The 14,919-nt window shown below is 47.3% G+C and overlaps 1 protein-coding gene across 1 annotated transcript in view; it reads left to right on the top strand.

Moving 5' to 3' along the window:
- The first annotated feature begins 422 nt into the window (after positions 1 to 422).
- The window catches only part of SLC22A3 (solute carrier family 22 member 3), a 112,789-nt gene continuing 98,292 nt past the window's right edge, over positions 423 to 14,919 (top strand). The window contains exon 1 of the mRNA XM_017853519.1: positions 423 to 1,648. Within this exon, the coding sequence (XP_017709008.1) occupies positions 1,220 to 1,648 (429 nt within the window). The 5' untranslated portion in view covers positions 423 to 1,219. The remainder of the gene's footprint in view (positions 1,649 to 14,919) is intronic.

Raw genomic sequence — 14,919 nt, 5'->3', positions numbered from 1 at the left:
GTTGCACCGAAAGGTATGGCAGGAAAAGGGAGCTAGTTTGGAGGGGGACAGACTGAGTCTGGGGTCTAGCAGGCAGTTGAAACTGCTGGTGAGGGTATGAGGCCAGTCTGAATCCAAGCAGACTGGCTTCGGACTCCTTGTTCCGGAGGAGGAACCGCAGGTCCTCCCAGGGTCTTGCTAAAGGCAGAACGTGGGCCGATAACGTGGGGGCGTGGGGGGACCGCGACCCGGCCCAGGGACGTCCTAGCGTCCTTGCGTGGACCCAGCAGCCTGGGCAGCCTGGGCGGGGAAAGTTCTGATCGAATTCTGCTGAATCGGCAGGAGCAATAAGTAAGTGGAAAAACCAGGATTCAAACCAACCACCAACACCCTTCCCTGGCGTGCAGACCGAGGGTAGGTGGGAAGGCCCTGGCGAAGGAGGTCTGCATCAGGCCTGGCTTTGAGGCGATCCCTTCTCACCCCAAACCTCCTGGATGCTGAACAAGTCCCTTCGCCTGCATGGGTTGCCCGGCTGCCCTCTGGGGAAAGTTGGGTGATCAAATCCCAGCTGTAGCTCTCGATGGGTCGACGGCGATGGCCAGCGCTGTGCTGGGAAAGGGTTGCCCCGCCTTGCCCTGCCCCACATGGGCGCAGGAGGCCTCTGCATGAGCAAGGGCCAAGGGCTGGAGGGGGGCTCTCCCGGGTACAGGCACTGGACCCGGGGCGCGCGCGTCCTTAGTCCCCGGACTGCACTCCAGACTGCTGAGAGATCGGGTCCCAGAAGTTCTGGGAGTGGTCGGGTGACCCTGGAACTTTCTTACTCTGCAGCCCGACCTGGGGCTGACTGCAGAGCAGGCTGCTGGCAGGGACCAAAAGGAGCTCCGCGCCAGGCCTGAGGTTGCGTCCGTCACTCGCGGTCCCAGGCCGGGTCCCTGGCGCTCCCTAGCGCGTAGTCAGGCCGCGTCGCCCGGGCCCCACCGCGCGCCCACCCAGCTGGGTGTGCCGGGCTCGCGGCCGTCCCTCCGGCGACCTGTGGCCCGGGGCTGCTGCGGGCGCCCGGGAAAGGGAGGCGGGGGGCAGGAGGAGCGGCAGCAGCCGGCACCGCGCCAGGGCGAGTGAGGCGGGGGCTGGCGCGGGGGAGGCGGGCGGAGTAAAGAGAGGCCGGCCGGCTGGGCCCCGCGGGTCACTTCGAGGCGCTGGCTGCGTGCGGCAGCGGCGGGCGGCGGGCGGCGGGCGCACCATGCCCTCCTTCGACGAGGCGCTGCAGCGGCGTTGCGAGTTCGGGCGCTTCCAGAGGCGCGTGTTCCTGCTGCTGTGCCTGACGGGCATCACCTTCGCCTTCCTCTTCGTCGGCGTGGTCTTCCTGGGCACGCAGCCCGACCACTACTGGTGCCGCGGGCCAAGTGCCGCGGCGCTGGCTGAGCGATGCGGCTGGAGCCCGGAGGAGGAGTGGAACCGCACGGCACCCGTCTCCCGCGGCCCCGAGCCCCGCGAGCGCCGCGGCCGCTGCCAGCGCTACCTCCTGGAGGCGGCCAACTACAGCGCCGCCGCCACTAGCGCGCTCGGCTGCGCGGACCCACTCGCCGCCTTCCCCAACCGTTCGGCGCCCCTTGTGCCGTGCCGCGGCGGCTGGCGCTACGCCCAGGCCCACTCCACCATCGTCAGCGAGGTAAGGGTGCCCCGGCCCTTTGGAAGCCGGCGGGAGAGGACGATGCTGGCTCCCAGGCGGACACGCCTCGTGTGAGACGCTGTCCGCCAGGGGAGGTCGGTGGAGACGGGACCGGTCGGCTGCCTCTGGGGACAGGCAGGATTCAGCGTACCCTTGGAAGTGCCGCGTCGTAAATGCTGGGAAAAAGCCTTTCATTATTTGCCTGAGCCCGTGAGTTAATGCACAGATAGTTTGGTTTCGAGTGTGAACAAAAACTTTCATCGAAGCCGAGTTCTAGACGCCTGGCGCACGCCTGCTCAAGAAGTCAAAGATCAAGCACCGCGTCATCTTTGAGATGTGCGGGCGCGGTCATTGGAAATTACGGTTTGGCGCGCGATAGGGAACGTCAGTCTGTGGGGCGAGCGACCTTGGCAGATCCGAATTCGCTTGTGGTCTCCAGGGGCAAAGGATAGGGGGAACCAACGTTTGAAGGCAGCGGCAGCTTTTTCCAGTTGCCCAGATGGTTACCCAAAATGCAAGGGGACAAATGTCGAGGTTTTCCCGGGGAAAGGTTTTGGTAAAATTGCTTTCGGGCAAAGAGCAACATCTGAGAGACGCTGGGAAAACTGAAGTACTGCATAAATTTTAGTTTTTTTCTGGTAGTACATCGCAGGAACACAGCGGGAGGGCCACAGCCTTCCAACGCAAATCCCCAACCCATTTACAGGCGGGGGCTGCTGCGGGAGGGGGGAGGGGTGGGCGGAGGCGATCCCCACATGTTGGGCAGTCACTGCATTTGGAAGTTAGGGGAACTTCCTTCACCCTTGGCCTCAGTAATCTGTTTCTGCATCCTTGCTGAAATGGAAGATTGCCTCTCTGCGAGGTCCAGATATAGAGCAGAGTCACTTTGTAATAATCAGAACTCAGAAACGGCCTCAGCTGAGCATGGGTTGCAGGGATGAGCAGCTTTATTGAGCTTTGTCTACAATCACAGCTTAAGTTAATTTAAAAAAATGATTGAATGTGATCAGGTACATTAGGAAAAAAAGATTTGTCCTTTTTTGTGATAAACTTTTAAAAATGGCCTACTTGAATAGTGGGGAAAACACTGGGTTAGTAGGTAGGCTACAGTGCCCTTTCTGCCGCTGTTGCTGTTGGTCTGGTGAGCTTATCTCACTGCAGTTGGGAGTGCCGGTGGTTGCAATTGTGTATGTTTTATAACACCATGTGCTGGTGTGTTAGCACAGTGGATGGCTCTATGCTAAGTGCTCCAGGGATAAAACCCCTGGCAGGACAGCCAGGCGATGTGTATATGTGTTTGGGATCTTTCTCTAATGTCATGTGCTGGTGTGTTAGCACAGTGGATGGCTCTATGCTAAGTGCTCCAGGGATAAAACTGCCTGGCAGGACGGCCAGGCAATGTGTATGTGTGTTCGGGGTGTTTCTGTAATGCTATAGACAAGTGTGTTAGCACACTGAGTGGCTCTATGCTGAGTTATCTCAGGATAAAACCCTCTGGCAGGACAACCAGGCAATACATGTGTGTTTGGGATCTTTAATTTCTACTTAATCCGTGGTAAGGCTGAGGACTACTTTATAATCGGTGATGGTCTTGTTAGGGATTTCACAGTCAAAGGGACAGGGCATGGACTTGGGTGAGAGAGGGCATTCTCTCTGCGAGTCACGTCTGTTAGGTGGCTCCTTCCACTCCACTCAGCAGCGCTGCCTAGTGCTTACTTCCCAAGTGAACCAGAAGACCCACATGGAGGGCAGGCAGCTGATTTTTGAAGACATTTAAAGACGAAGAATAAAATGAGCCTCAAAAAGTGCTCAAGTGAGGTTTGCATGAGTGAGCATGATCCATGGAGATCAAAGAAGACAGACATAAAAATCTGTAACTTAATGTTCCCACAGATACTTTGGAAGCATTCTGGGGTTGCAGGGTTACTAGCATTCTGGGGTTACAATAAGGTAATTTTATGAAGATCAGTGGCTCCTAAAATGCGGTGTGCAATGATGGAGGGTCAGGAGCTGGCTCAGTCGCCAGCTGGCTGTATGGCTTGGGTAAGTTACTCGCCCTCTCTGGGCTTTTTTCATCTGTAAAATTAGCCATTGGATTCAGCCCTTTACAATGCCCCAAATACCATCAGGGTCACCACCCGGTTACTGTTTGGTGTGCCCAAAACAATGATTCAAAAATCTTTAAGAAAGTAAAATGATATTAGGAATGTACCCCTTAAAACCTCAAAAAAGTTTTTGAAATATATTGGAGAGATTCTGTTTGTTTTGTTTTGTTTTGTTTTGTTTTGTTTTGAGACAGAGTCTCGCTCTGTCTCCCAAGCTAGAGTGCAGTGGCTCACTGCAAGCTATGCCTCCTAGGTTCACTCCATTCTCCTGCCTCAGCCTCCTGAGTAGCTGGGACTACAGGCGATCGCCACCATGCCCGGCTAATTTTTTGTATTTTTAGTGGAGACGAGTTTTCACCATGTTAGCCAGGATGGTATCAATCCCCTGACCTCATGATCTGCCCACCTCAGCCTCCCAAAGTGCTGGGATCACAGGTGTGAGCCACCGCGCCCGGCCTCTTTTAAATCGCAAATAGTTTTGTGCTTCTTTTGGTTTGTTTTTCACGTTTGGATTCTCAAGAGGAAAACCCCCATCTATTCATAAAGTTCAACTATCCAAAACAAGTCAGCCACTCTCTGAATTCTGCGTAGCTAATTTGCTGTCTTTGGTTCGACTAATTTTTTCCTTTCAAATTCTGTCTGATGAAAGGAACTGTAGTTACATCTTCCACTAATATTATGTATCCAGTGTATTTTTATAAACTTGAAGGCTAATATATAAATCATGCAAAGGGGTGAATTGGGAGAGTTTACAAAGTGGGCGGGATGACCAGACTCCAGAATGCCTCCATATAGCTATAATACTTCATCCATGCACCACGGTGGGAGAGGAATCATTGTCCTGGCGTTACAGAAGAGAAACCTGAGGACCTTCCAGGGTCCCATGCCATTTATGTAGCCAAAATGGATTGAAATCCGGGGGCCTTGATTGTAAGGCAGTCCACTTTCTTCCATAAAGTGGTCAAAATCCTTCAAACAAGTCAATGAAACGTGGTACTCAGATCTCTCACTGTTTATAACCTGCAGAAACCTTGTTGAAATTTTGTATTTATTTTCTTACTATCAAGGTCCTCCAATGGGCTATTTTGTTTCATTTTATGGTGTCAGGATCCACAATCAGCCAGACTGGCAGAAGGGAAGGCTGTGCTTTCATTTGGTGGGAATGGTTCTCTAGCCTCCTGAGGTGCAAGTTGCAAAATAGTCATTTTAATCTCATACACCCTCTTCGCATCTTACAACTTGAGATAGTTCTAAGACACTAAGTCAGAAATCAGTGCCAAGTGCACAGCGCTTTATAGCCGACTCCCCATTCGTGTCTCCCGCTCGAGGCAATGGATTTATCACCTACATTGAACTTCCTCAATGGAGACTTTTCCAATGTCTGAATCTCGGTCTTATCTTGTTGTCAGATATTGGGCAGAATAAAATACGATGTATTGCAGAGAAGCGAGTCTGACCCCCTGTCCCAAATATTTCAATTCGCTGCCCAGGGAGTATCTTCAAGATTGATGTTAGGATTTTTCAATGCTTGCTAATATGCCATGGATGAAAAAAAAGAGCTTCGCCCTAGGCTATCACTGAGAGCAGGGCTTCAGAACACCTTTAAAAATAGACTGAATCACATTTGTTTTTCCTTTTCAGATCATTTTGACTTGGAATCACTTTTCCCTTCCAGAGGACCCAGCTGAATCTATAAAACTGAATCCATTGTTTGTTTTTAGTAGAAGAGTGCGTCTTTCCCATACTTTCTGAAACATCAACAATTCAACAAAAATTGTATTTTATGTTGACCCTTGTCCCTCAAAGTACCTAGTCCTTTCTGCTGATGACAACAAAAGTGTTTTAATAGTGTAATAGGCTTTTTAAATTTTGTTTTTTATTTATTTTTATTTTTATTTTTTGACAAAGTCTCGCTGTGTCGCCCAGGCTGGAGTGCAGTGGCGCAATCTCGACTCACTGCAACCTTGCCTCCCGGGTTCAAGCAATTCTCCTGCCTCAGCCTCCCGAGTAGATGGGATTACAGGTGTCCGCCACCCCGCCTGGCTAATTTTTGTATTTTTAGTAGAGACAGGAGTTCACCATATTGGCCAGGCTGGTCTAAAACTCCCGACCTCAGGTGATCTGCCCGCCTCGGCCTCCCAAAGTGCTGGGATTACAGGCGTGAGCCACTGCACCTGGCCTAATTAGTTTATTTTTAAACGGAATGAAAGCAGGACTCGAGTGAACGAGTGAACAGCCACCCCACTAGGTGTCTGATTCTTGGTCTAGGCAGCAGAATGGCCAGATTCATGCAGCAATGCTTTCTGGACCGCAGAACAAGGAAAATATTTAAAATAAAGATCTTCATTATGAGAGTATGCAAGTGTATCTCCCGCTCCTCTCTGGCAGCTGATATTTTGGATTATCAACAGCAGTTCAGCTGAGGTTTATTTAGCATTTGTTATATTGTAGGCACTGGGCTAGGCTGGGGATAGAAAGATACATGAGTCTTTCTCCAAACAGTGTGAAGCTTGGCAGGGAAAATTGCGGAGATAATGTGATGACAGTGGCTGTGGGTGCGGTAAAGGGTACCACCCTCTGATGGGACAGAGGGGTGAACTGGGGCAGAAAGTACATTGACCTTAACCTCAGCCTCAGAGTACAAGGAGTCCAAGAGGAAAATATGAGGGAAAAGATGTTCCATTCTCACACCCTCTCATCTTCATTATTTCTTCTGCACCCATTTATTTTGTGCCTTCAGGGGCAGTGGTTGGTGCGCATTCTTGGGTCGCACATACAGGGTTTGGAATCAAAAGATGAGTGTTGGAGTTCAGGAATTTTTCTTTTTCACAAACATCTAGGGCCCTTTCAGATGGTCCATGGACCACACAGAGAGACGAGCTGGGTGTTTCTTAATGAGGAGCATGACAAGAATATAATGACTGGGAGAGAAGTGCTAGTTCCACCAAGCACACCCTGGAGACTCTCGGGGGGGACATTATCCCTTTATCCTCAGACAGGGATCCCAAATCTTATCAGGTGAAATGCTGCTGCTTATTTTCAGAAAGCTTTGAGCTCTCCAAGGATGGGCAACTGATGATAAAATCCTGGGATTAATTGGGGAGCGGGGAAGCCCACAGCTGAACCACATTTTCTGGGAATCTTGGTAAACCTCAGAAAGGAGCTTTGGGCAAAGGTAGGGGACTCCAACAGATGTTGCAGAGACATCTGTACTTTTGGACCCACGGGTTATTTTTGGCATTGGCATCTTAGTAGAGTGGAAAGAATACACATGTCCTTTGGTGTCAGATAAATCTTGTCCTAAATCCCAGCTCCTCTATTTATTAACCTGAAGGGCAAGTCAACTGAGCATCTGCCTGAGCCTCAGTTTCCTCAGCACTAGAACGGGTGCAAGAATGCCAGCCTTAGCAACTGGCTTGAAATATGCATGCAAAGTGCCTGCCATTGTGCCTGGTCATAGGTTGCACTCAGTACGGTTGGTTCCTGTGAACACATAAAGACCCTTAAGCCAGGTGGGAGTTGAGAGGGAGGGAAGGAACAGGCTATGGGCCAGATTTGACCCTGGAGCTGTAAGTTCGCTGATCCCTGGTCTAGCATAATAAATCACTGATAAATTTGTCTTAAATATAAATAGTCAAACCCTTGGCCAGGTGTGGTGGTTCATGCCTGTAATCCCAGGAGTCTGAGGCCAGCCTAGGCAACATAGTGAGACTCCATCTATACAAAGATTTTTTTTTTTTTTTTTTGAGACGGAGGCTCACTCTGGTCACCCAGGCTGGGAGTGCAGTGGCCCAGATCTCGGCTTCATGCAGCTCGCTCCGGCGTTTACACCATTTCCTGCCTCAGCCTCAGTAGCTGGCGACTACAGGTGCTTCGCACCTCGGCCCGGTAGTTTTTTTGTATTTTTTAGTAGAGACAGGGTTTCACGGGGTGTGCAGGATGCGGTCTCGATCTCCTGACCTCGTGGTCGGGCCGTCTCGTGCCTCTGATTCGCAAAGTGCTTTTTTTTTTTTTTTTTTTTTGTTTTTTTTTTTTTTTTTTTTTTTTTTTTTTTTTTTTTTTTTTTTTGGATTACAGGCTTGCCCACCGCACCCGCCTAGTACAAGATATTTAAAAAAAAAAAAAAAAAAAGAAAAATTAGCCGAGTGTGGTGATGCATGCCTGTAGTCCTATCTACTCGGGAGGTTGAACCCAGGAGGTTGAACTATGCCACTGTACTCCAGCCTGGGTGACAGAGGAAGACTCTGTCTCTGAAAAATAAAATATCTCGGACACTAATTTGCTCTAGAGGCTGAGAATACCAATACTTTCCCGTGGACCCCACAGATAGGTCATATTTCCCAGCTTCCCTTGAAGTTAGAGAAGCCACATGTCTGAGGCTTGGTCAACAATGTTGGGGAAGCGAATGTGGAACTGGAGCCAGAGCGACCTTTCTCCTGCAGTCCCTAGAGGATGGTGGAGTTCTTACATGGAAGGATATGGGTTCCTGGAAGCATGCAAGGAGGGCAGGAGCCCCATACTTCCCCTCCCCACCAATTCATCTGCACAGGAATATGGGATTGCGAATAAGAAATAAGCTTTATTGTGTTACACAACTGAAACTTGGGAGATTGCTTGTTGCAGCTCTTACTGTTAGGCTGCTCTGACTCATACAGCATTTTAGTGTGCTTCCTGGTAGGGCACAGGTCACAAGGCTGCAGGCACCTGATAAAATGGTATGCAGGCTGGTGCCTCTAAGAGCATCCTCCCCTGGGTCTGGTACACAAGGTCTCCGTGCCTCCACCCCATGTCTCCGCCTATAGAGGCTTTTCCCTCTCTGGGGACCCGGGGCTCCCACTCTCCAGGAGGTCACCCTGGGACACGTGCCACAGCTGTCCTCCCCTTGGGCTCTTGTGTGCGCTATTTCCTTTCCTTTCCTCAAAATACCTGTCTTTCCTCGGCCGGGCGCAGTGGCTCACACCTGTAATCCCAGCACTTTGGGAGGCAGAGGTGGGCAGATCACAAGGTCAGGAGATCGAGACCATCCTGGCTAACACCATGAAACCCCGTCTGTACTAAAAAAAATACAAAAACAATTTGTGGGGCGTGGTGGCGGGCACCTGCAGTCCCAGCTACTGGGGAGGCTGAGGCAGGAGAATGGAGTGAATCCGGGAGGCAGAGCTTGCAATGAGCCGAGATGGCGCCACTGCACTCCAGCCTGGGCGACAGAGCGAGACTGTGTCTCAAAAAACAAAACAAAACAAAACAAAACAAAAAACAAACAAAAAAACCCTGTCTTTCCTCATGAGGCTGTTCCATTTTGTACCTTTACACACACCTATTCCAGAAACACCTGCCCCACTGCCACCTCCACCCAGCGCTGGGCTTGGCTTTGTTTCTCTGTCTAGCTGCCTTTGCTGTACTCATTTTGTGCTCACTGCCTCATCAGACTCTGGGGCGCTGGAGGCCGGCACTCTGTCCTCGGAGCCTAATGCAGTGTTTGGCAAATATTTGTTATTAAATTAATGAATGAATGAGAAAGGGATTCCTTGGCACATGTAATGCTTTTTATGACCATGGCTAGACCAACCCTGGAACTGGCTTTCAGAGATTAACCCAGGCCGTCTACCGATGGTGTTGCTTCCTGTTGACCTCTAACTCCAATTCCTTGCGTCATCATTAGCCTTGCATCCACGAGGTGTGATCAGTCACAGGGTGAACAATCATCGCGGCCGTGGCCCCCCACAGACCTCTGGAGCAGGGGGAAAACAAGCCTCCACTTCACTCGAGTCCTATCTGCTCATGGAGTCTGTGTCCGCAGAATCTTAATGTAGGGGATGTGACCTGGAACATGAAAGGAACAGGAAGGAATAGAACTGCTGGCTCTTTGGGGCCATAATTTTAATGTGCTGACGTCCATTGGGCCGAAGAGACTTTTCCCAGCTGTCCTGGCACTGCACAGTAGTCTGTGTCATCAGCCGAGCCTGCTCCAGGGCAGTTGGGCACAGGTGCAAGGCCCGGTGCAGTGAGGAGCACTGAGGGGCCTGGGCTGAGCAGCTCCCAGGGCGCAGCGCTGCCCACTTCATGGCTGTGGAGTGGGGAGCAAACACCACCTACCTTCCAAAACAGAATAAAACGTTTCCAACATTCTGCCCCAGTTTCCCCCCCACTCTTAAACCATAACCAAGAAAGGAAGTTTATATTCTGTGAGGAAAAAGCAAAGTTTTAATGGTCTTTGGTGTAGCTTTTAAAAGTGATAAATGACTGTTGAGCTTGTCAAATGATGGCTAATACTGTTTTATCTGGGTCAGGTCAGTAACAACTTTTTAAGGGTTACCATGCTCTTACTTCTCTTTGTGTTGGTAATTAAACAAAATAACTCTGTGGCTAGTACTTGTGTGATAATAGAGAAAATTAGTGGGGGGTGAAGTGTAGGGGCTTAGAAGAAAGTGAATAAATAAATGTGATTTACACAATTCTGGGGCAGGCATCCGTCCCACCTTCCTTAACATCTACTCTGGATCCTAGTGCCCTGTAGAGTCCAAGGAGGGGACTTGTCCTCGGCTGTGAGCATGGTGGAAACCGCTGGACAGAACAAGGATAGGCACAAGCCTGGACCTGAGAAACAAAAGCACCTACTCTGCTTTCAAACTCAGTTCTGGAAGGGCAGGTGACCTCTCTCATAGGATCGCTATAGGGCACCAGCAATGGAAATAACCAAGTGATAAGCAAGTCTTTCCATGTTAACAGAGACCACTGGTCCCAACATGGCAAAGTGTCTCAGAGGCCTTTCCCAGTTGCTGCGTCTGCCCAGCATACGCACAGGATGGCTCTGATTTCATGGCACTTCTGCCAACGGGAAGCTTTGGGCAACCGACAGCACAGAATGAAAGACAACATGTGTGTTTCCAGGCTAGTGGGGAGGGACGTCGTAAGCTGATGCTTCTGAGACAGAAACCGAAGGGACAAGGTGCCAGGAGCTCCTCTACTAAAAACTGTTGGTAGCACATTTGTGGGGATTAAGCGGTCGTGGTGAAAACAGCCTGCACATTTAATATTGATGATGTTTTAAAAAGCAATCACTGCAAATATCTGTTGAGAAACGAATGCCTTTAATTGTTCACAAATGAATATTTTAATGCAAATACCCATAGAGAAGTTGCCTGGATAGTTAAAAACATTAACTATTCAAGGTAGAGGAGGAAATTAGATTGAAACTAATTCAGATTAATTTGGCATCAACTTTAAAAAAAAATCAAATATATAAATGTCCAAGTTATTAGGGTGTAAGGAGGTGTTCCAGGAACCTTTCCCACAGAGGTTCTTGATCTTCCTGCGTGGCAGTTAGTGGGAAATTGTGTGACAAATTTATCACATCTTTTGTCAGCCCCTAGCATCCTTGTAAGATGGCTACAATTCCCTATCCAGTCTGTATCTAATAGAGCATACACAATAATTTTTATTTTAAATCCAACCAAGTTGAATACATTATAAAACCAAATAAAATTGTCTTTCTAGTTATCAACTCCAGAGATCATTAGATAATAACAATTTATTGTTGCAAAGTTTTGTGAAAAAATGATCAAATTTTAGATCCAAACTGGTTTAGTGTAGTGTATTGCTAAGGCAAATAGGTGGCTAAGAACGTAGACTTCCTAGTTTTGTGGATATAAGCAAATGGCTGAATTTGAGGGTTTCTGAGCTCTGGACTAGCCCAGTCCTGAGATTTCCCTGGTTTTAGGGGGAATACGTATGTAAATAAGGCATTCAAAGTGCTTGTCCTGTCGTCTGAGATATGTAAGTAGCTGGTGATGATCATAGATGCTGACAACAGATACTGAGGAAGTTGACTCAGAGAGGTAGCTTGGGCTTGGAAATTCAGGCAGATGGCAAGCCCGTAGGGCTGAGGGAAGTAGGCTTTAGGCAGGGCACCAAGATTCCAATACTAAGGATGTGGCCGGGGTCCACTCTCAGGAGCTGGTATAAACTGGAGCTTAGTAATGAAAACTAGGGAAAGGTCCAGGGTAGAAGTCAGAGCTACCTGATTTGGCAAGATTCCTCAAGCCCCCATGGATTCAGTTGTGATATAGAGTGAACAATCTCCCCCATCCAGGTGGCTCTGGGGACAAATGAGAAACATGCAGGAACTGCTGAGCATGTGGAAGGTTCTGGGCACATGCCAGTCCCCTCCTTCTTGCTCTTTGTCACTACCTGTAGTGCCCAAGTCCTCCCCTTGCCTGGTCTGGTCTGGGGTTGCTGGACGTAGACTCGCTTAGAACCCCACACTTCTTTCCAATTGCAGTCTGAGCAGAGAAACGCTGGGACAGAGCCCTGGACTTTCCTAAAACCAGGAAATCCCAGGACAGGACTAGATCAGAGCTCAGTGGGGGCTGAAGACTCAGCTGTGGGACTGCGGGACTTGAACTCCATCCCATGTTTTCTCATGAGCCTGGAAATCTTTCAATAAATATGGACAACAAAAGGTGCCCCAAAGGTGCCTTATGGTGGTTAGAAAGGCACCCATCTGGCTCATGCCTATGTTCTAGTTGGGTCAATAAGACAAATTTGCCTTAGGTTGTTGGTGGGCAGTTGCAATGGTCCTATAGGCAATGAAAACATCAGATCACAGTTTGCTTGTGTTGCTACGAGAATCTGACCTCAAAGAAAATACTCCCCCAACCCAAATCCAAATCTACGAAATGAAGACACAGCAGTTATGGTGGGGCAGTTAATTATGAATGTTGAGCTTTAGGTTAGGGTTGAGGTAAATTTGGACTAAAGTGCTTTATATATTGAGCATTCCAATTCTCATAATATTGAATAGACACTAAAACTTAATTCATGAGAGTAGTCTAATATCCAATGGGAACAAAATGCCATGTTATAATATACTCCATTTATGCTTACAGTTATCAGTATTCATTTCCTGCTTAGAAACTTGTTTTCTTCCTTAATTACCAGAAAACATAGTACATTTAATAATCAATCATACTAAATTTAAAATTAGGGAAAGAGCTTATGGTGTTCAGCAAAAAGGGATATATCAAAAAAAGACATCTTAGCATCTGGATTTTTTGGCCAAAAGGAGACCCTGCAGTTTCATTAATGGTCTATATCAAACAGGCTATGTTATGAAGCAATAGAAAGCTGTAATTAAATCTAGCCTTATGGATTTGATACGTCACAAAACCAGGAGATAAAAGCAACAGAAAATCCGTGATAGGGTTGAAATCCAACCTTGTTCAAGAAGCAGTCACAATGGACTCTGCTGACCTATATTCTATATACTCTGCATTTCAACAGGTAGTCTATGTTTGAGCAGTGATTTTTTTTATATGTGAAGATTTTCTGTAAAGAACTGTAATAACATTTGTAAACAGAGTCTAAGAAAGATTAATTATGACTCCTTTTTTGGATTTCACATTGGTACAGCATGAACTTTAACTCATTATCTTATTACAACTATTAGAGGAATTGTAAAAACGTTATTTCATATACTTTTCAAGTATTTATAATCAGTATTCTTTTATAATAGTTTTCAATTCCTATTTGATAGCATGCTATACAATGATTTTTCCTTACTAAACTTTCATAGACAGTTCACTTAAATGATTTTTCTTTTGTTAAACCATACAACCTGTCAAAGTATAAAAGATAAATACAAGCGACTGGGCGCAGTGGCTCATGCCTGTAATCCCAGCACTTTGGGAGGCCGAAGTGGGTGGATCACCTGAGGTCAGGAGTTTGAGACCAGCCTGGACAACATGGTGAAACCCTGTCTCTACTAAAAACACAAAAATTAGCCGTGGTAGCAGGCTCCTGTAATCCCAGCTACTCAGGAGGCTGAGGCAGGAGAATCGCTTGAACCGAAGAGGTGGAGGTTGCAGTGAGCCGAAACCACACCATTGCACTCCAGCCTGAGCAACAAGAGCAAGACTCTGTCTTAAAAAAAAGATACATACAAGCTACAAATTATTTGAATTACTCTATATTGATCTCCCTTTTCATTCTCTCAGTCTCTTTTTATTAAACCTCTTTCCCTTAAGAAAATAAACAAACAACAACTACTAGAAAAGCTTCAGAGTCCAGCATTAGTCAAATTGAAGTACTCTCCTGACCCAGAAAACATCATCCAAAAAAGTACATTTCAAGGCCACCTTTCCTAAACCAGTCTCAGGAAGGTCCATGCTCTATTTCCCTTTGCAAAAGCATTTAAGTTAATGCTGATATAAGATTTGTATTTATTAACTTCCCCTCCCCCTGCAAAATGTAGTCTTTTTACCTTAACCTATTATTGACTTGGTGACAAAATATAGGGTGATCATGGAGCTGGGAACCATGTTCCTATTTGTCATCAGTTAAAGGAAAGAAGAGGCAAAGGGAGTTATTCTAACATTTATATGGAAGAATAAAGGCCCAGAAGCAGGTAAATCATTTTAAAAGAGGGGGTAGGGAGTAAGAGGAGGGCTTCCTCTACCAGAAATTAAAGTGAAATTCTAAGCCAAAGTAATCAGAACACATGGTATTGGAACAAGAACAGACAAGTGGACCAATGGACAGATCAGAGCACTCAGAAACTGACTTCACCCAGGGGAACATCATATATAGTAAGGATGGCCCCATAAGTCCATGGGGAGAGGATGGATTGTTGGCTAACTGGTGTTGAGAAAAGTAATGACTCATCGGATATGGAGAATAATCAATCCACCTATCCCCACGTACAAAAGTGGACTCGAAGGGGGTTGAAGACTTAAATGTCAAAGTAAACGGTAATATTAATGAAGGAACATATAGAGAAACATGACAAGGTCAGGGAAAGACTTTTAAAGAAAAGTATAAGCCAAAAATGGATTATCTAGATTAGATCAGATTTCTGTCTCATGACAGATACCATTAGCAGAGTTAATTGGATGTGACAGTGATACTGAGTAGAGCCATACTACTCTAATCAGGGTCATTATGGGAGTTATACAATGCATACCAAAGGCTTCAATAATGTTCACTGTGTGCTCAACACTGCTATAGACACTTGACATCTGTTCAACTCAATCCTACCCACTTGATGAGGTAAGTGCCATTTTCGTAGATATTTTTTAGAGGAGGAAGGAAGATACAGAGAGATTAAATAACTTGGCCAGAATCTGGAGCTGCAGGATAGGAGAGTTGGAAAAGAAATTGCAATGTCTG

Source organism: Rhinopithecus bieti, unplaced genomic scaffold, assembly GCF_001698545.2.
Source record: "Rhinopithecus bieti isolate Rb0 unplaced genomic scaffold, ASM169854v2 scaffold_37503, whole genome shotgun sequence".
In the NCBI taxonomy this organism is placed as follows: Eukaryota; Metazoa; Chordata; class Mammalia; order Primates; family Cercopithecidae; genus Rhinopithecus; species Rhinopithecus bieti.
This window is presented reverse-complemented; position numbering and strand designations above follow the sequence as displayed.